Source organism: Rutilus rutilus (assembly GCF_951802725.1).
Source record: "Rutilus rutilus genome assembly, chromosome: 20".
Lineage (NCBI taxonomy): Eukaryota > Metazoa > Chordata > Actinopteri > Cypriniformes > Leuciscidae > Rutilus > Rutilus rutilus.
The window spans coordinates 10,016,075-10,037,725 of record NC_140225.1 but is presented as its reverse complement, the minus strand read 5'-3'; the positions used below and the strand labels follow the sequence as shown (position 1 = coordinate 10,037,725).

General features: G+C 38.8%; 1 protein-coding gene across 2 annotated transcripts in view; it reads left to right on the top strand.

Moving 5' to 3' along the window:
* Window positions 1–21,651, top strand: part of lrpprc (leucine-rich pentatricopeptide repeat containing) — a 60,408-nt gene that overhangs the window by 26,040 nt on the left and 12,717 nt on the right. For both annotated transcript variants that reach the window (XM_084390789.1, XM_084390790.1), the window contains exons 23-30: window positions 2,915–3,122; window positions 11,242–11,366; window positions 12,288–12,394; window positions 18,216–18,284; window positions 18,376–18,466; window positions 18,543–18,685; window positions 18,921–19,083; window positions 20,270–20,396. In XM_084390789.1, coding sequence (XP_084246915.1) covers window positions 2,915–3,122; window positions 11,242–11,366; window positions 12,288–12,394; window positions 18,216–18,284; window positions 18,376–18,466; window positions 18,543–18,685; window positions 18,921–19,083; window positions 20,270–20,396 — 1,033 coding nt within the window. The remainder of the gene's footprint in view (window positions 1–2,914; window positions 3,123–11,241; window positions 11,367–12,287; window positions 12,395–18,215; window positions 18,285–18,375; window positions 18,467–18,542; window positions 18,686–18,920; window positions 19,084–20,269; window positions 20,397–21,651) is intronic.

Genomic DNA, 21,651 nt, shown 5'->3' with positions numbered 1-21,651 from the left:
CTACGAAGCAAAGCGAAGTAGCAGAGTCTGGTATTACCAGGCTAGGCGTTCACTCCTTTGTTGGGTGAATCTCAGTAATTAAAAAAAAAAAAGTAATTACCCTGACTCATATCATTGTTTAACCATACCCATGGTAGGTATGTCTAGAAAGGTTCATTTGTGAGAGTCAATTTCTCTATAGAGAAAATGAATAGAAGACCCCAAAAAAGTGTTTTTAATTGGCGAGTACTTCAGTAGAACACAGGGAGGTACATTAAGACAAATGCATCCCTTTCTGCACGACTTTCATCCAGCTTTAACACATAGTCTCCTTTTATATGGCTTAAACGTTGTCCTCCATCAGTGAGCTGCTGTACAACAATGCGTGTTAAAGCCCTGGGCTATAAGAAAAGTACATGGTTGAGTGCTTAGAGCGACGGCCCAAGAATCAAGAGGTTGTTAGTTCTAATCCCCTCGTGGGTATCGCTGTCACGACGCCCTCCGGCGATCCACTTAACCTCCATTGCTTCAATTCATATCCAGCTGTTAACACAAAACATGTGGCACTTTTCAGACAAGAGCGCTTCTTAAATGACAAGCCTCTATTTAAATGGGCTGACTGCTGGGATCTTGATAAAACAATCCTCAAAAATTAAAAAAAGCAGTAAAGGATGAGATCTGTGCCCGAATAACAGCGTGACTGAGTAGATAAGTGAACGGAGCTTTATCATACAAAAGCAGCCTCTTAAAAACTCAGCATGACCCTGCTGAACCTTCTGGTCCCTGCTCTACTGTTCCTTTTGGCTCATCACTTTTCCTGACAGTACGGAGCACTGTGCTGGATTTGCATAACAACAGGACAAAAATTGCAGGGTGATGAAGTGACAGATTGGAATTTGTGGGCTAAAACAAGCTGGCTGTCTCTGTTTGAGTGTGTGCGCACGTGTGTGGAGACTGAAGTGAACTGTGTTGTTGTAGGTCGACCTACATTGTATATTTCCATATGCATGCCGTTACTCTCCATACTTGGGGTCCTTGTTATTGTCAAAACACTGTAGGAATACTCGTTGGGTAAAGGATAAAAGGGTAAACGTTTTTTTTCTTTTTTTTCCTTAAATGGATTTTACTACTGGAATCCTCAGCTTTTTATGCAAATATAAGTAGGCATTTGTAAGTTGCTTTCCCTCTCCACTCTTTGTCCAAAATATGGGGATATTTAATATTAAGTTAACATAACAGTCTCTACCAGGCTGCATTTATTTGATTAAAAATACAGTAAAATTAGTAATATGAAACATTATTACAATTAAATAACTGTTTTCATCATTAAAACAGTCATTGTGTTTTAAATTTTAAATTAATTTTAAAATGTAATATATTCCTGTAATTGCGAAGCAGAAGTTCATTACTCTAGTCTTCAGTGTCACATCCTTCAGAAATCATTCTGATATGCTGATTTGTTGCTCAATAACCATTTCTTATTATCAGTAATCTTTTGATTTAAAAATAAAAAAGTTAAAGAATTCTTTATTTGAAAGAACTTATCATTTTACAAAAGTTTTCTATTTCAAATATGTCTTTAACTGTCAATATTCAACCTAATGATCAATTTAATGTGTCATTGGTGAATAAAAGTGTTAGTTAAAAAGTCACATTAAAATCTTACCACATACTTTTTACAGTAGTATGTAATTGCAGCCTGACATGGTAACATTGGCTCAATCAATGTTGTGATTATCATATAGTTTAATCAATGGCAAATGGGCAGTTTTTAATAAACTTGTTTAAACACAATTTAAATATTGCAGTTCTGTTTTGTGATGCTAGTGGGACAGAAATTTGTGCTTTTTGTTTGTTTGAGTATCCCGACACAACAGCAATTGCTCAACCAATAAAGTTAGTTTTGAGTGGGAATATCAGTTTATTAACCAATGGAAGATGCCATTATTTTTGCAATTCGCTTATGGCACAGAAACTATCTAAGTATTATGAAGAAATGGAGATGAACAGCCTTACCGCTGTGAGTCATGGGATTTCGGGAGTTTGTCTGAGTGCCTGTGGCCAAAACAGACTCCCATATTCACACAGCTGTGATGATGGTATCCTCATTCTCACTCTCTCGCTCTCTTTCGCTCCCTCTCGGTTCTAGATGATTAGTATCGCCAGTGCAAACAGGCCCTATCGGTATCAGCCCATTAGCTAGCCTCTAAATAGCGCGTAAACACATCTTAATTATCTGGCTTGGTGACAGAGCAGCTGTGGAGGTGGACCCTCGCCCCTCTGCCAGATGGGAGCATCGCCCAGTAAAAAGCCTCCATTACGGCAGCGGATCTGCGGCGTATCCACGACCAGAGCCCGCCGAGTTCACGCCGGGCACTCGCCGCACACCTATAATTTCCCGGCATGCTTTTGCAGGGAACCGTGAAAAAAAAAAAAAGCCTACTATTGTGGGGGCCTCTGTAATTGTAGTCTCGTTTAGAAATGCAAGTAGTAATTAGCGGCGAATTGGCATTATACGGCAGCATTTGCATCCCCGCTGGGTGTAAAATGTTGTTTTAATAGCGGTTTGTTTTCCCCACATGAAATTATCTAAGGGGGCTTTTATCACCTCTTCCCCTCTCTCGCTCTCTCTTTCGCACTCTCTCGTCTGGCGCCAGCCCATCAGGGAACGGCAAAGCGTAAAGATATACAAATAATCTCCACAAGTCTATGAAACAGTCAATGAGACTGTTTAAACCTTTGTATGAACTTGCGGTTTATCAGACTGCACCCTGAGTGCCAAGTAGCCAATAGAATAGTGGTTGCATATAATTACCATATCACTAGTTGCATGTAGAAGTTTCAAGCAGTGATGTGCAAAAGTTGGTTAATTAGTCAAAATGTCTGATATTTTTGTTAATCTATCTTTCTCTCTCTCTTTCGTGGCATCATAAAGAGGCGATAGACATGCTGAAGGAGATGAAGGAAAAAGATGTGCCGTTAAGGGACGGCACGATCAGTTTGCTCACCCTTACGATGAACACAGCTGCAATGAAAGGAGATGCCAACACTATTCGACGCCTCCAGGAAACCATCTTCACCTTGGGCCTGGCCAAACCATCCAATAACCTCTGCTCACCCCTCATTGCTTGCTATCTGGAGAGGTAAGCTGGTAAACTCACTATACTCAGAATCTTGCCAAACGTTGTGCTGTTCCTGTCTTATGTAGCACCTACAGCTCTGCACATCCTTCTGAAGGATCCCTGCCTTGCAACCGAATGCCTGACATTTCTTTTTAACAAGGTTGCGTTTTAACCGTGCTTTTGAATTTAGGTCCGTTTTGAAGCAAAAGAGAGACATAAAGAAATGTGGTGACACTTTATGTGCTACTTATAGTAATAACAGTAAATTATAAATTATTACAAGCAACTAAACCAAATCCTATAGTAAGTACATGTTAGTTAAAGGGTTAGTTCACCCCCAAAACATTTGTCATTACCCTCATGTCATTCCAAACCTGCAAGACCTTTGTTTATCTTCGGAACACAAATTAATATTTTTATGAAATCCGAGAGGTTTCTGAACCAGCAACATCATTGCCCAGAAAGGTTGTAAAGACATCGTTAAAATAGTCCATGTGACTACAGTGGTTCAACCTTAATGTTATGAAGCGACGAGAATAATTTTTGTGAGCAAAAAACAAAACCCAAACCCTTTAATATTACTCCGTTTTTGTGTAATCACACTGTAACAAGGACACCACAAAATAACCAAATTTTTTATTTATTTTTAAACAGTTTTTAGTGTGGGGGAAAACAATTATAGCCTTGACACATTTGCAATGAATAAAATGACGGTTAATGTTGTAAAAACGTGGTAATAACATGGTAACTTTAAAAAAAATATTTACATCTTTGCACATTCACAAATTGCTAAGAAGTTATTAATCAGATGCAATATGGTTTTAATTGAAAATTATTAAATAATTAATGTTTTATAAGCTTAAGTTCCACTGGGTCATAACTGACCCAGGAAGGCAAAAGGTATATGCACATTTTGAAACCTTTGGAAAGGTTAAGTTTAACCTTAACAGTTTTTTGCAGCACATTTTCAGTGCAGATTGTTTTGTGAACCTGTCTAAATGTAATTCAGACTTCAATGAATTCAGAATGTTATCGAAAAAAATTGGGCTGCACAAACTTCTGGACCTGACAGCAAAACCACAGCCTGTAAACACGCTGTAATTCATTTCACATTCAAAGATGTCATTAACTCAAAAGTCATCTTAAAAAAAAAAGAAGAAAAAAACTCCAGGCAGAGGGTGGAAAGTGATAATGTATAACTAAATTCTGGCTGTTTTTGTTGCAAGAAACCTTGACTAAAACTATAAGAGGATCTCAGTCCAAACAATTATGGTATGACCTCTCTAAGTAGTGAGTTTGGAAACAACATGAATATAATCTGAAAACAAACATTAATAACAATGTTAGATTGTAAAGGGCAGAGTTCCACTCCTCCCTAAGCTTGTCGTCTCACTGTTCATTCCGTATAATCTGTCATTACCTTATAGCAAAATGCAGCATGAGGGGAAAAGGAATTAACTTCCACAAGTTGGGCCCCTCTGTTCCGCCCCCCCATTCGTTCAGGTCTATTTGTAAGAGCAGCTTTTAAGCAGATCAACTAATTTGCATGTTAATTATGCACCCTGTGCTAATTACTGGATTTTCCTGGGCCATGCGGTGCACTGCGTAAGTGCCTTTCCCCCTCCCCACTGTGGGATACTGAGGTTGGCAATACACCTTCACTGATAGCTCTATAGTCAACACACACATACACATACGGGCTTCCTGGGTGCCCCTCAGAGACTGTTTGTTTTTCTGTCACTTGAGTGCCACAACCACGCTGGCACGTGCAAGCTTTAATTGCTGCCTTGTGTGCGATAAGGTTTCCAATTTAGCTCAGGTTCATTAAGGAGCAGATACGGAGAGATCAGAGCGACTCTCAGCAGAGACTCTGATAAACCGTGAACGTTCACGTCTCACACACACACACACACACACACGCTCTGACTGGCAGCCACACATCCCAGTGGAGGAGAGCCGTCTCAGAGCTCGCAGCAGCCAGGCCTGTTTGGAATCGGCCTTCATGGGGAACTATGTAGTACCTGTCTGATTTGTCTATGATATTGTACAATATGCTGTAGTCATATTTAATGTCACAGTTAAACTTACTACTATGAATATTTTGGTTGGAGACAGAAAGAATGATGCTTATAGGAAAGTATTAAATTCTTCCTTGTGAAGCAGGAAAAATGGTTGAATTTTGCAGAATGGATTTAACCGTGGTAAAATGTTACTCTGCACTCATTGGTGGCCTAAAACGCTGTGAAATTAGTTGCTGTAACATATACATGCAAAGGGTGGATGATGGAGTTCTGAGGTGTGTGTGACATGATTTCGAATCTTGCTTTTGTGTGTGTGTGCACATTTCACATTTTTGTTTAGGTTTTAGTTACCAAAATCTTTTTTTTAATGGTTTTAGTTTTAACGGTAACAACGGATCATATTTATTATATTTAAAATACTTCTTGGCTGATAAACATGATTATTAAATATACGGGAATATTAAGGCTACTTTAGCGATGATGGAGTTTGGCATAAAAACAAATCTTTAATGCATAGTGATTATGCATCACCCCCCCCCCCCCCCCCCCCCCCCCGACTCTGTAATTGTTCGGTTAAAATAACTTAAGCTATTTAGTTCTTTTTTATCAGTATCGTTCGATTAATATTCGCTTATTTTGTGCTTAGATGAAGTCAAAGGACATTGGTAAATATTATTACTAGTAAATTTTTGTTTCATCCAAATATTGGTGAGTTAAGCAGCATGAAGTTGAATCAGGACTTTATTAGCTTCAGAACATTGTGCATACGCATCATGAATACAGCAAAAAAAAAACTTGCATACGATGACGTTTTGTCCAATCGGGCCTTCGACCTAAAATGACTGTAGGCGACTATTATGATCTCCAGAAGGATAGAATGCTCCAGAATGTTCTCTCCGTTCTGCCGTCATCCATCTCTCTCCACTCGTCTCTGTCTCCTCTTTGGTCTGGGCTGCGCTAAAGAGGACAAAGCGGTGTGTGTCAGTGTCTCGTCAGCATGTCAGCTGTAATGACTTAATGAACACTTCTCTATGGGATTAACTCTGACAGCCGTCAGCCCGTCTCCACGACAACAGCAGCCGCCGCTCCCAATCCGTATCCTCCATCTCTAATGAGCCTAACAAAGGGAATTGCCAGAACTTTTTGTTTTTGTGGAAGGCATGTCTTTGAGGGACAGGAACTCTAAAAAGAGGGAGAGGATGTCGAAGGCCACCAGACGTTTGTCATAAACTGCGTCACTTGCATATATATCGAGGAAGGACAGTTTTTGGAAAGTTTAAATTGGGACCGTTTACTTTCAGAAATCATTGCCGTATCCTGTTAGTTTTGTTTGATCAGTGTATTCGAGTCAAACCACTGAGCATTAACCCTCCCTAAGTACCAACACGCGCACACACTTTTCAATGTAAAGGAAAAAAGAAATAAAAAAGCAGTCGTTCTCTTTTGAAAGTGGAAGGGGTGATAACATGGGTGCCAATCTCGGTAACAAAAGAGATGGGAGTCAGGGATGTAGGGAGAGTGTCACAAGAAGAGGAGGTTCAGAAGAGGGGTGGATGAAATTAGCTTTCTTGTCTAATCCTTCAGGTTCCTCGCGCAAAGCACTCGCATTTGCTTTTTTATTCTCCTTCAACTTAATTGGCTGGAAAGTGCTTGACATGCAAAGTTAGTGACATTAAGAGGAACATGTTGCAGTAAGCCTGAGCGCCACTGACAGCTAAATTGTATCCGGGGAAATTATGAAGCCTTCAACATGGTTAATTCTTTTTGGGGGGGCTTAGTTAGGCGAGGATGGAGAAGGGGGGCTGGGTTTTGAGGGAGGGGGTGGGGTAATTGCCGTTGTGGCCGACTCATCTCATATTGATGGGAATTGTGTAGAAGTCTTCTGGTTTTGTGGCGGCTATGCTTTGCGGAGCTGGGTAGCGTAACATCTGTGTCACATCATTTTCAAGTGGCATCGTAAATAAATGTAGAATTTCTGCTTCCATCCGACCTCATAGTAAACAGAACCAATTAGAAGTTCTGTTGAGTTTAGACATTTTAAATATACTGTATATGTATGAGTTTTCTCTGGGGTAGCAACCATTTATAGTCAACATTGTAAACGCTGTAAACATTGACAGATAATAAAGTGATTTAAAAATGTTCTTTATAAAAAACAATTATTACATTACAGTTAGATTCAGATTGGTAAATACTGTGGTCAGTTATATTTGTGTAATGACTGCAAAACTGTACTGTATAATCAAATGTTTTTTTTTCTCGCATTATAAAGTTATTTCAACTTTGATAAATAGACATGTCATACACAGGATAATGTTCAGTCAGCAAGTCAACGTGGAAAGTCTTTGTCATAATGACGATCTGACTGTACATTATCTCTATACCATGGTTTGGCTGAGTACTCGATTCTATTTGGCTGGAAGGTGCACCGTTCTATATTATTGCGCTGCTCTCGTTGACGCACACACATACACCACTTGCACACAGAGAGTGGAGATTGTGATGCGCACACACAGAAACATTCAGGAGCACAGATACCTATCAACGCTCCCCACGACTTTTATTCATAAAATAGCTTTGCTACTGAATCGCTACATTATATTTCTCGGCAACGAGGGGGTTTTGAAGGAATTAAACTCACAGTTTAGAGAGAGACCCTGTGTGCATTCCTCTCTCTCTCGCGCGCGCGCTCAAGTGCATTACGCAATCATCCAGCGTGTGTTCGAATTGGCTCTTGACTCCCGCTTGATGAATAATATTGTCGCTCTTCATTCCAATTAAGTGCGATTGCCTAAGAGCTGGCGTCACGTTCCGGCTCAATCACTGCCCTGTTTTTTGTCCATCTCCCTCATGCGCCCCCTCTCCTGCTTCCATTCAACCCACCTTCCAAGGTCATCTCTCTCTAAAGCACATATTCCTTCCCTGACTGTATAATCTCTGGGGTTGAAAACACTACTGAAATTACACCTGTTAAAACCCCAGCGGTTCACTTCCCCTCCACACCCGCCCCTCCTGCCGGTGCCCTCTCTGCTTTGACCTCTGTGTGATTGGCGTGGTAATTACCCAATCACTCGATGGCTGCCACAGCAGTCACAATAGAGTGATTGGAGTGGTGTTTTTCTCGTCTATTCCTTTGCTTTATTCCTCTGTCAGGCCTCTGTCAGCCGTGGCACTGAGCTCTTTGTTAGAAAGGGGTAGAGACTGGGTGGAAGAGAGGGAAGATGATGTGAGATAGGGGAGAGAGCAGATCTAATTTTTGTTGCCCTATTCTGCCAAGCGTCCCGGTTGGGGGTGAGGGCAGTAGGGGCTGTAGAGAAAGGCGGGAGACACAAGAAGTTACATATTTGACCATCAAATATTCATTTAAAAATATATATATTTATATAAAGTTTATTTTGCATTTTTATTTGTATATTTAAATGTTAATGTTAATTTAGTTTCTTAATTAAGTTAATTAAATTTAATGTTTAAAAAAGTATCCGCATCTTCATTAAGAACAACAAAGTAGTTTGACCCAGTGCTGTTTCTTTTAAATGTTTGTGATATAGTGAGCATTCAACTTTATATTTTTATTTGTGTATTCATTGTATCTTTTTCTTTCTTTCTAATTTGTTTGTGATCTTTTCATTTTAAAAGGGCAATTTAGTGTTCAAGTCAAACTTGTAATTTAGAACAAAGTAGTCTGTGACCAGTGTTGTTTCTTTTAAATGTTTGTGCTTTTTAAGACAGACAATTAAAAATAGTTACAAATTTACTATTTAAAATCTTTTTATTCAATGTTTATTTAGATTTTTTAGATTTGCATATTTATTTAAATAATAAAAAATTCAGTAACACTACTATAAGGTTTCATTAGTTAACATTTTTTAACTATAGTTAACAAACTAAGAATGAACAATACTTTGACAGCATTTATTAATCTTAGTTAATGTTAATTTCAACATTTGCTAATGCATTAATAAAATGAAAAGTTGTTTTTGTTAACATTAATGCACTGTGAATTAACATGAACAAACAATGAACAACTCTTTGTATTAACTAACATTAACAACGATTAATAAATGCTGTAGCAAATATATTACTCGTTCATGTTAGTTAATACACGAACTAATGTTAACAAATGAGACCTTATTGTAAAGTGTTACCCAAAATTCAATAAATCAAAATTCCATTGTGATTATAAAAATTGTTTACAAAAGTAAGCAATGCAATGAATCAAAAAAAAGTTAGAGAGGAAAGCTTTATAGAGGCAAAGTATAACAAAAGCTTGATGCCGAAATATCGGGGGGGGGGGGAATAAAAGGCTGAAGTGTGCAGTTATGTTTTGCTTCTACAAAAAGTACAGTGAGGAAAATAAGTATTTGAACACCCTGCTATTTTGCAAGTTCTCCCACTTGGAAATCATGGAGGGATCTGAAATTGTCATCTTAGGTGCATGTCCACTGTGAGAGACATAATCTAAAAAAAAAAATCCAGAAATCACAATGTATGATTTTTAACTATTTATTTGTATGATACAGCTGCAAATAAGTATTTGAACACCTGTCTATCAGCTAGAATTCTGACCCTCAAAGACCTGTTAGTCTGCCTTTAAAATGTCCACCTCCACTCCATTTATTATCCTAAATTAGATGCACCTGTTTGAGGTCGTTAGCTGCATAAAGACACCTGTCCACCCCATACAATCAGTAAGAATCCAACTACTAACATGGCCAAGACCAAAGAGCTGTCCAAAGACACTAGAGACAAAATTGTACACCTCCACAAGGCTGGAAAGGGCTAAGGGGAAATTGCCAAGCAGCTTGGTGAAAAAAGGTCCACTGTTGGAGCAATCATTAGAAAATGGAAGAAGCTAAACATGACTGTCAATCTCCCTCGGACTGGGGCTCCATGCAAGATCTCACCTCGTGGGGTCTCAATGATCCTAAGAAAGGTGAGAAATCAGCCCAGAACTACACAGGAGGAGCTGGTCAATGACCTGAAAAGAGCTGGGACCACCGTTTCCAAGGTTACTGTTGGTAATACACTAAGACGTCATGGTTTGAAATCATGCATGGCACGGAAGGTTCCCCTGCTTAAACCAGCACATGTCAAGGCCCGTCTTAAGTTTGCCAATGACCATTTGGATGATCCAGAGGAGTCATGGGAGAAAGTCATGTGGTCAGATGAGACCAAAATAGAACTTTTTGGTCATAATTCCACTAAACGTGTTTGGAGGAAGAAGAATGATGAGTACCATCCCAAGAACACCATCCCTACTGTGAAGCATGGGGGTGGTAGCATCATGCTTTGGGGGTGTTTTTCTGCACATGGGACAGGGCGACTGCACTGTATTAAAGAGAGGATGACCGGGGCCATGTATTGCGAGATTTTGGGGAACAACCTCCTTCCCTCAGTTAGAGCATTGAAGATGGGTCGAGGCTGGGTCTTCCAACATGACAATGACCCGAAGCACACAGCCAGGATAACCAAGGAGTGGCTCTGTAAGAAGCATATCAAGGTTCTGGCGTGGCCTAGCCAGTCTCCAGACCTAAACCCAATAGAGAATCTTTGGAGGGAGCTCAAACTCCGTGTTTCTCAGCGACAGCCCAGAAACCTGACTGATCTAGAGAAGATCTGTGTGGAGGAGTGGGTCAAAATCCCTCCTGCAGTGTGTGCAAACCTGGTGAAAAACTACAGGAAACGTTTGACCTCTGTAATTGCAAACAAAGGCTACTGTACCAAATATTAACATTGATTTTCTCAGGTGTTCAAATACTTATTTGCAGCTGTATCATACAAATAAATAGTTAAAAAATCATACATTGTGATTTCTGGATTTTTTTTTTAGATTATGTCTCTCACAGTGGACATGCACCTACGATGACAATTTCAGACCCCTCCATGATTTCTAAGTGGGAGAACTTGCAAAATAGCAGGGTGTTCAAATACTTATTTTCCTCACTGTAACTAAAACTTGTCATTAAGAACAATTTTAATGCGCAAGTTTAATGAACAGCTTCACTTCTTTTTTTGTGATGAAATACAATACCATGAGAAAAGCAGTAAACGCAATACGAAGATTTTATACTGGCACATGCTTAGTGCTGTTTTGGTATAATATCCATGTTCTTCTGCAGTGGGGACAGCGCGGGTGCGTTCGACGCCGTCGTGGAGTGCCATAAACAATACAACCAGATGCCCAAAATCCATGACCTCATCTGCAGCCTGGTGGAAAAAGGAGATGCCACACTATTACAGAAAGGTGTGTAACACCCACTTACACGTACATCCCATTAATTACAGTTCTCTGTCACTTGCTAGTCACAAGTAGTGTGTCTGTGTGTGACTACTGTCTGTTCGGATGGTCATATGTAGAAAGTGTGTGTTCTGTGTTTTTCAAGAGTGCCACCCACTAAAGGGCAGGTTGGACTGCCTAGATGATGGTGGTTTCAATAGTCTCTGTCTTTGTCAGGGTGAGTGGAGGGGTTAAGTGCTTTGTGTGTGTTGGGGGTGAGTGGGTTTGAAGTGTTAAGGTAGTGAGACCTCTACGGTGGAGGGCCACTTTACAACCCCAATGACCCAGCACTCTGCATGTGCCATGGCAAACTCATTCATAGACGTAAACGTACATATACCTGCACGAGTTCAGCCTCTTTGTGTTGCTGTCGCTTCTCTGGACTATTCTGAAGTGGCAAGCAATGAGCCCGGATCTGTATGTCTTTGAGTGCCAATGGAGAGATCTCAAATGGGCAATTTTAGCAAGAAATCTGTTAAATCTAACTGCATTCAAGCAATACTCTCAATATAGAGATGTAGGAATAGTATCTATAGGAATGGTAGTTATTTTTAGAATATTTTAAAAAGCTGCACTACCAAATAATAAATCTAAACTAAATCTACAGTGCCAGTGTTTTTAGCCATAACTGCGCATGTTTGAAAAGCAATCCTAACACCTAGACTAGATGCACAAACATACACGGCACTTCACTTGTAATTCACATGCACTGAATTCAGGAAGCTTCTATTTTTTTACATACAAGTGTGAAGTGTGATTAAATGAAAGGCTGGACTGCTGAAAGCACTCTTTTTAAGACATTTACTTATGCTTAAGGTTGATGGATTAGCTTCAAAGAAAGTACGCAAATGTTTCTTCACCTTCCCGTCTCTCTCTTTCATTTAACAGTCATGGAGTTTTTGAGTCAGGAGCGGGGTGAGATGATGATGCTCTACGACCTTTACTTTGCGTTCCTGCAAACGGGCCGCTACAAGGAGGCGCGCAAAATCATCGAGGTGGGACTACTGTTATTGTGTTCAAACCACTCAGCTATTTAACAGCTTTAATTGCTGCCACACTGATATTTCCACTTTTAATTTAGATTGGCTTCAAAGCCACACTAATGCCATTCATGCAAGACAATAGGTACAATGTTTTTTCAGAGGATTTGAGTTTGGGAGTGTGAAGGAGAAAATGACGACTACAAAGACCACTCATTTTTGAAACCGCTAACCTGGATGTTTTGTGATTTTTATTGTTTTTGTCACTATATTGAATCTATGCACTTATGCCAATTCCTTTTATTATCATTAATTGTCATTACTAAGCTTTGGCATTATAAAACCATTCTCATTTGAAAGTAGAAAATGATGACAAAAGTTAACAAAGATGAGCAAAACTGAGATGCCTCTTCCATACTAATAAAAAAAAGAAAGAAATTTTATTAATTAGTTTTAAATGTATAATTTTATATTTGGTTAATCATTTTATATTTCTGTGTTTAAATGTCAAGTTTTTAGTTCTGTCAAATCAATCGCATCTAACCAAAGTTTGTTGTGTGTATATACTGTATGTATATATACACACACAAATATGTATATGTGTGTGTATGTGTATACTATGAGGTAAGCTATAGCTCTCACACACTCTCCCGGGTTTTATTGAATGAGAAGAGCATTGGCTCAAAGTACAACTGCCAGCAAAACTTCTCATCCTGTCTCAGTACTGTGAAGTTTTCAGCATGTGTAGATGCCTTTAATTGTCTGGAGAGACTGAGCGCCTCTGTTCTCAAGTAAAGCATTTCAGCGAATGCTCTATTCGAGACGTAACCGATTTTGAGACGCTTGACGTGTTTTGAGCGCTTCGTCCAGGATGGGTCTTGGGGGACATCTTTAGGCTGTGTTCTGTCTTGTTCTTCCAGAACACAGCGTCTCAGGAGTCTACACTTCTACTGTGAAACTGCTCTAACAAAGCCATTTAGATGTTCAATTAGCCAACCGCTCTAATACAACGCCATTCAACTCCCTCAGCGCTGCCATGTGGGAGTGTGGCGAAATGTCAGGACTAGTCAAGCCACTTCAGTGTCTTTTTATTTTTTTTTCCAAACTTATGCAGCATTTTCTTTATCCTTTTCTCTTATCTGTGCTAATTCTGTTGTATCATTGTCTGTATGGATGAAAAATAAGCCTGAGCTTGGATTTTACAGATCCATCAGTCAGGGGCTTTTAACCAAGAAAATATCCCTTCTCCAGACAATTCCCAGTGTCTGCAAATCTAGAGCATGTCATTTGTCTCCATTTTTCATATATACACCGGATCATAGCAATTGCTCTGGGATGTTACTTTAGCCGATAAGCTATCGATGGTCACTTCAGGATACAGCTTTCTCAAGCAGCTTTGACTTTCATTGTTTTGAGAGGTTAATTTGGGATGCAAGTTAAAATCCCTCTTAAAGCATTTGCTTATTTTTATTATTTTTTTCTTGGAAACATACTAATCCAATACTCATACTCTTACATCATTCGAGGCTGATGTCAAATGAGGTTAAAATCATTCATGTTCCATGACTCCTACAAGGCATAGTTTAGATAGCCCTCGTCTCTTTTTTTTAACTAATACACACAAAAATGCTTGCATATTTAAAGTCAATTTGCACCTAATTTCATTAGCACTGAAATGTTTTTAATGTTGTTAACTGAACTGATATATTGTCTAGTTGAAACATTAGCTAGTATTTGGCAGTGTTATTTTAGCACTATTTAAATACTGTTATAATATTTATTAGGCTTTTATTTTTATATTTTATTTTTAGTAAATAGTTGTAGTACACTAGTAGTTTAGAACATAGTAGCTTTATGTGCTTTGCTATTGTGTGTATGTATGTATATATATATATATATATATATATATATATATATATATATATATATATATATATATATATATATATATATATATATAAATAAATATAAATAAGGATTATTAGGAACACCATACTAATACTGTGTTTGACCCCCTTTCGCCTTCAGAACTGCCTTAATTCTACGTGGTTGATTCAACAAGGTGCTGAAAGCATTCTTTAGAAATGTTGGCCCATATTGATAGGATAGCATCTTGCAGTTGATGGAGATTTGTGGGATGCACATCCAGGGCACGAAGCTCCCGTTCCACCACATCCCAAAGATGCTCTATTGGGTTGAGATCTGGTGACTGTGGGGTCCATTTTAGTACAGTGAACTCATTGTCATGTTCAAGAAACCAATTTGAAATGATTCGAGCTTTGTGACATGGTGCATTATCCTGCTGGAAGTAGCCATCAGAGGATGGGTACATGGTGGTCATAAAGGGATGGACATGGTCAGAAACAATGCTCAGGTAGGCCGTGGCATTTAAACGATGCCCAATTGGCACTAAGGGGCCTAAAGTTTGCCAAGAAAACATCCCCCACACCATTACACCACCACCACCAGCCTGCACAGTGGTAACAAGGCATGATGGATCCATGTTCTCATTCTGTTTACGCCAAATTCTGACTCAACAGAAATCGAGACTCATCAGACCAGGCAACATTTTTCCAGTCTTCAACTGTCCAATTTTGGTGAGCTCGTGCAAATTGTAGCCTCTTTTTCCTATTTGTAGTGGAGATGAGTGGTACCTGGTGGGGTCTTCTGCTGTTGTAGCCCATCCGCCTCAAGGTTGTGCGTGTTGTGGCTTCACAAATGCTTTGCTGCATACCTTGGTTGTAACGAGTGGTTATTTCAGTCAAAGTTGCTCTTCTATTAGCTTGAATCAGTCGGCCCATTCTCCTCTGACCTCTAGCATCAACAAGGCATTTTCGCCCACAGGACTGCCGCATACTGGATGTTTTTCCCTTTTCACATCATTCTTTGTAAACCCTAGAAATGGTTGTGCGTGAAAATCCCAGTAACTGAGCAGATTGTGAAATACTCAGACCGGCCCGTCTGGCACCAACAACCATGCCACGCTCAAAATTGCTTAAATCACCTTTCTTTCCCATTCTGACATTCAGTTTGGAGTTCAGGAGATTGTCTTGACCAGGACCACACCCCTAAATGCATTGAAGCAACTGCCATGTGATTGGTTGATTAAATAATTGCATTAATGAAAAATTGAACAGGTGTTCCTAATAATCCTTTAGGTGAGTGTATATATATATATATTTATATTTATATTTATTTTTAAAAAAAAATTTTTTAGCTTTAATTTAATTGTAGTTTGTCATATACCAAAAACTTTTATAAATAGTTTAACAACACTATAACAACCGTACAATTACAACACTGGTATTTTGTCATATTGACATGGATCTAGAACCATCTTTTCCATGCATATCTAAATTTTTGTCTAAGCAGTTTGTTCTGATTGGCTGCTATTGTACCACATCATGCAGTATTTTACTAGAAAATGATTAGGCACTGTAGGTAATGTGTTAAATTTAAGTTAATTTGTGGTAGTGCACAATATAAGCTCTTCATTGTGTCCATTTGGAAATCAGTTTTGATTTTAGTTTTAACTTTTTTTATTTATTTTTTTATATTGTAAATCATTTAAACTATAGGGTCCTGAAGTCTGTCTCGTTTAGGTGCATTTGATCAGTGTTGAATAGACCTGCTCTAGATATTTGCTATCAGTCATTTGAAAACAAATCCCTCAGTGATATCTTTCTACACCTGGTAGCTACAATAGTTTTATACCTCTGAAGTTCCCCCACTATAAACTCTCTAAAAGTTAGTGTTTAATGGTGGCTCGTCGAGCATCCTTGTGCTTGACGGGTCAAAAGCCCCTCTCGTTCTGTGGAGCGTTTTCCACATGGCCTCTCTTCTATCCAGAGCTGGCTAATTAAAAACACTGATATCTAAGTAGCATTAGCAGACACAGAGCTCTACTCCACTCTCTAATAGAAACTTTAAGTGCAGTGATGGAGTGCTGGTCAGGAGATTGTGCTGTCTATAATTGTCAGATTATTAATAATGGTGGTAATTAAGTGAAATGCTGGTTAAGGTTTTGGTGTAATTAAAATGGTTGTCACACTGTGAGTGTTTCTGAGTGTGTGACCTGTGTTTGAGAGAATGATGACATCTTCAGTGTGATAGGTGTTTTTGCTCAAAGGTCTGAATAAATGGGGAGTTTTTGTTTACTGTAACTTTGCGAAGGCCATAAGTGATACACTTTGGTGCCCCTTAACTTTTTTTGTGTTTTTTTTTGGAAAAGGCTCAATAGCAGTCCATGGGAGTTTAGGGCTAGATTGGGTTTAAACTGCATATAGACAAACTGTATATCCAAAATTTTGATAACCAGGTTGCAACTACTACTCAAACTTTCATAATTATGAAATTCTGTAATTGCGAAATTTGGCAGTTTTTTCCTCAAGGTCGATTGACTGATATGTTGCTAATAAAATTTCTTAAATGCCACTTTCACACAGCAGCAGAAATCAGTTGTCAGTCCTGTATTTCAGTTCTTAATACGCTTCTGTTCACACATAGTTCAGTTATTTACGTGTGACAACACATTCTATAACCGAACTCACATGCATACATTTTCAGGACTCACAACCGCATTCTCAGAAAACCTGCGCTGTGTGATTGGCCGCACTGGACAACTATTCTGTCACATCATACAGGAGTTTGAGAGAGCCGCTCTGCACTCGCCGTTCGTGTCTACCGTGTGTTGCGGATTTTCATGCGTTTTTTCGGTATCTTACAGCGACGGAGATATGAGCTGTGTCATCTGAAGGTTTTAGATCCAGTCACAGTTCTTTACCGGAACTGCTCTATTTTCTATTTGCGTCCTATTTTATACTCTTTGCATAGAAACTGCCTAATTGCTACCTGAAAATTTGTTCTGACTACATTATGTAGAAAATTATCATTGTCTTACTGAACTGAAGTCAGAAAATTGCTTAAGCAGATTAGTAGCTTGCTGTATTTGCTAATTATATTTATATTAACTGAATATGGCTAAAATCTTCATAGAGAACGAATACATAACCAGCAGAATCATCCGTTTTATTTCCTTTTCTCAAATTTTAGAGTTTGATATTTTGTGCCTGTGCGGTGTAAAGAATATTTTTCACTGCAGTGCCTCATCTGTCACTGTATGCCTTTACATGTCACTGAGTTTATATTGCTCCAGACTCCAGATTTTCTTAATCATCTGACCTAGATGTTCTTTTGGGTATTGGCTGTGCAGTGAGAGAGAGAAAGTGTCTGTGTGTGTGTGTGTGTGTGTGTGTGTGTGTGTGCGCGCGCATGGGTCAAATTGATGTGAGTGTGTGTTGATTTGCTCTTATATTGGAAGATTGGAGGGGTGGGGGTGCTCATCATCCTGGATTTACTTAAGGGAAGATTTGCCCCACGGGCTTTATGCATCAGGCCCAGGGGCCGCTTCTACAAAGAAAAAAAAATAAAGACTACGACTGTGTAGCCTGTGTTGGTCTTATTTGCTAAGCAGATTAGGCTTGAGGAAGGCTGGAGAGATTTTGAACTTAGCCTGGAGGCTGATTTGTTGGAGAGTAATTCCGTTTGGATGCTGCTGGTACAATATCCTCCAAGAGGAGATACAATTGGAATTTAGACAACTGACTGTGTGTGTGTGTGGTTTATGTCTGTGTGTGAAAAATCTCATTTACTGTGGGTGGGCCAGATTATCATGATTTAGTGATTATGGTAGAGCTAATCATGTTGTACTTCTTGATCTATATTCGGTCAGTGCCACCACTAATGTTCTGTTTTGTGTTTTTTTTTATTAGTGCAGTGTTTGTGAGTTGCGATTCGTTTAATATGACATCTCCTACATTTTCTTTACCATGTGCAGACTCCTGGTCTAAGGGCACGAGCGACCCGTCTGCAGTGGTTTGCAGAAAAATGTATCACAGCCCAACAGGTCAGTGTTTCCCTGCTGTTCTCTCTTGAGAAACTGATTTGCTATAGATCAATAGAGTGTGTGTATCACCGTTTGAATCTTTCTTCCCCAGATGGAGCCCCTTGAGAACATGGTGGACATGACTATCAAGCTGTTTGAGTGTGACAGAGATGACATGTACCACTATTTGCTCCGCCTCTGCAGTAAGTATTGTGTGTTGGACCTGAGATTCCAAACAGTGGATGGGTGTTACGACGCTGTTTTCTTTTCTCTTGTCAGAGGACACCAATGACTGGCGTAAGGCTGAGGTGACCTGGATGAAAATGCAAGAGGAGAATTTGGCTCCAAGAGAGAGAACATTGCGTTTGCTTGCTGATGTCCTCAAAAACAATAACCAGGAGGTGCCCTTTGAGGTGCCTGAGGTAAAGGAACACTCATTGTCCAATGTAAAGTCTGTGTCCTGAAACAAAAGCAGCTGAAAACCACTGCCCTACAGTCTTTGGATCTGTTTCTTTGGTCAGATACATTCAGCTGTTTTTATCATGTTTCCATTATAATCACTTTAGGGGGTGGGAACCTTGCATTAATTAAAATTTAATTATTATCCAGAGTTAAAGGAAGCATTATGGTGTATTGATGTGGCTGTTTTATGTGTAGGTGTGGTTTGAGGAAGTCAAAGGTCAACCTGAGATGTTCTTAGAGAAAGAATCTAGAAATGCGTCTTCTCCTCGTGAAAGGGTTACTACATTCACTAAAGAGGCCACGGTTGAGGACTACAAACTCAAACTCCTGTCTCTTTGCAAGAAGGGCAAAGTTCAAGGTTTGTTTTTTAAAGCTACACTATGTAACTTTTTTGGTTCGAAATTAACAATTTAAATAATGAGCGAGTACATCATATAACCATCTTCCAAAATGTGTTTTTGCCTTGCTCTAAATGACTGATAAACCTACAATAATAAAAAAAAATTTTTTTGAGTTGTTGGGACAGGTTTCCTGTAAAACTGCAGATGTTTGTAATTTGTCTATGTGTGTTTACTTCATATTTGTAAAAAAAGGGGCCAGGCTATTACTATATGCAGAGGCAGGGGTCATAGTAGCTTGAAGCCACAAGAAATCAACCTTGAACCGAAAAGAGGTTACGAGCACAAAGGCATAGCAACAGTACCGTAATAAAACACAAATCAACATAGTTTCTGTTGCATTGTATTTTCTATGCATTGACTGTTTACAAGGCGTTTTATTTTGATAGCAATTCCAGTCTCTTAACAGGTTCTTGCTTTGGTCTGTTTGCCTGTAAATTGCCTTGCCAAGTTATAATAGTTTCCACTGGTTTACCTTATCTGACATGTATGGAAGTTTGTTTCTGCCAATGAATAAAAAATAAAAAAGGTAATTGCGACTTTTCACAAAGACTTTTTTTCTTGCAATTGCAAGTTTACATCTTGCAATTCTGACTTATTTTTTCTCGGAATTGAGATATAAACTCACAATTGCAAATTATAAAGTCCGAATGGCAAGATATATAAACTTGCAATTCTTAGAAATAAATAAATAAATAAATTTATAATTCGCAATTGCTCGTCTAGCAATTCTGACTTTCTTCCCAGAATTAGAGGCAAACTCTCAATTGTGAGAAAAATAGTCAGAATTGAGATATCAAGTTAATTAATGTATAGCTTTTAATTGAATTTAAAATGTTATAATTTTATAATAAAAATAAAATATATTAATATTATATATTTATCTAACATAATAAAAAATATATTTATATAATAAAAATATAATGTTGCTTTGATTGGCAAGTCAGGTTTATTTATAGAGTGATTTATACAATACAAATTGCTACAAAGCAGCTTTATAGTACAGTAAAAATTAGTGTGACCATCTCGATTCATTTTTTTTTTGGAATGAAACAATGTTGTTTTAAAGGATGCTCAAACGCAGTATTATCTATAGTGATCTAATGTCGAGTAGATCATGTGTATACTCTTGTTTCTGATCCTCAGAGGCCTTCAACGTCCTGAAGGAAGTAGATAGCAGGGGCATGGTGCTCGGCCCTGCTGCATATGATAACCTCATCAAAGCCCTCCTGGCCAGAGGCAACATAGAAGATGCCATCGCTGTCAAGAACATGTAAGTCTGTCTATGGGGGTCGCATTGCATCCAATATCTTTTACATTTGCATGGTAAAGATGTTCAGGTTGCAAAATTACAGGTTTTAAGGTCACAGACCCGTTTTTGCAGAATAAGAAAATCTTCTTGATTTGAAATGGATGAATAAGCTTCTAGTCAAACACACACACAAATATATACATACATGCAAAGTGAGCAGTCTTATGGTTTAAGCCCTTTCAATGTTACCAGATTATCTCTGAGCTCTCAGAAGAGCTTGTCAAGATGCAAAAATGACAGTCATTTGCCGATTAGTAATAGATCTTTGTGTTGTACTTTTGCGCTGGTGATATTTGATTTATCTATAAAGCTCTGCGGGTTTACTGGGTCGCATTATACGTCTGATGATATGTCCTCATGAAAAAGAGCCATTGCCCCTATAATCTTGTGAATGCTTTCAGAAAGCATTCAGAGACATCTTTGTACCAGGCTATCCACGCCACAGCCATTGCGGTGGGTGTTAACTGACCCTATTCATGGACTTGTACTGCATGAACATAACATTATCTCCCACTATATTACACTATAGCATTTGATGTTGTAAAGGTACTTAAAAACCTCAAGACTTCAGATGCCTTTGAGCGATACAGATAATGTGTAACATACCATGTATCATAACCATGTATCTTCAATTACCAGTTATCATATAAGCGTCCAGTCAGTAAATCAGACTATAGCAGGCGTTGTTTCAAAACCTAGAGAGCTTCATTGCTGTCTACTGTCTACATAGACAAGCTGTTTTCTAAGGTAGAAACAGACAAGCTGTTTTCTTTTTTAATATTTAATATTTATATCATATTTTTTTCATTACTCCAGTCTTCAGTGTCACATGATCCTTCAGAAATCATATGTAGTGTGTTTATTGCTTTGAAGGAGTGCATATGTGTGTGGTGGACTTCAAGCAGATGTTTGGCAGGACATTGGTCTTGGCCAGCGGGATGCTTTAAGGACAGATTAAGGGGATTGGGAATGGAGGAGAGAAGCAAGGGATGGGATTGTCCAGCACTTAAGAGGACTAGAGGAGAGTAAAGAGAAGGACACAAGGATTTTCTTAGGATTGATAAGAGTAACTCTGACTCTGGTCGCTGGGCCAATCTGCTGTGCGAGCGGCTGTTGGCCGGTCGCCGTGGAGATAAGGAGCAGCGGCTGATGCTCAATTGGACGGCTGGATTAATCTGGCCAGTGAGGGTAATAAAAAAATACTTTGATTGAGGTT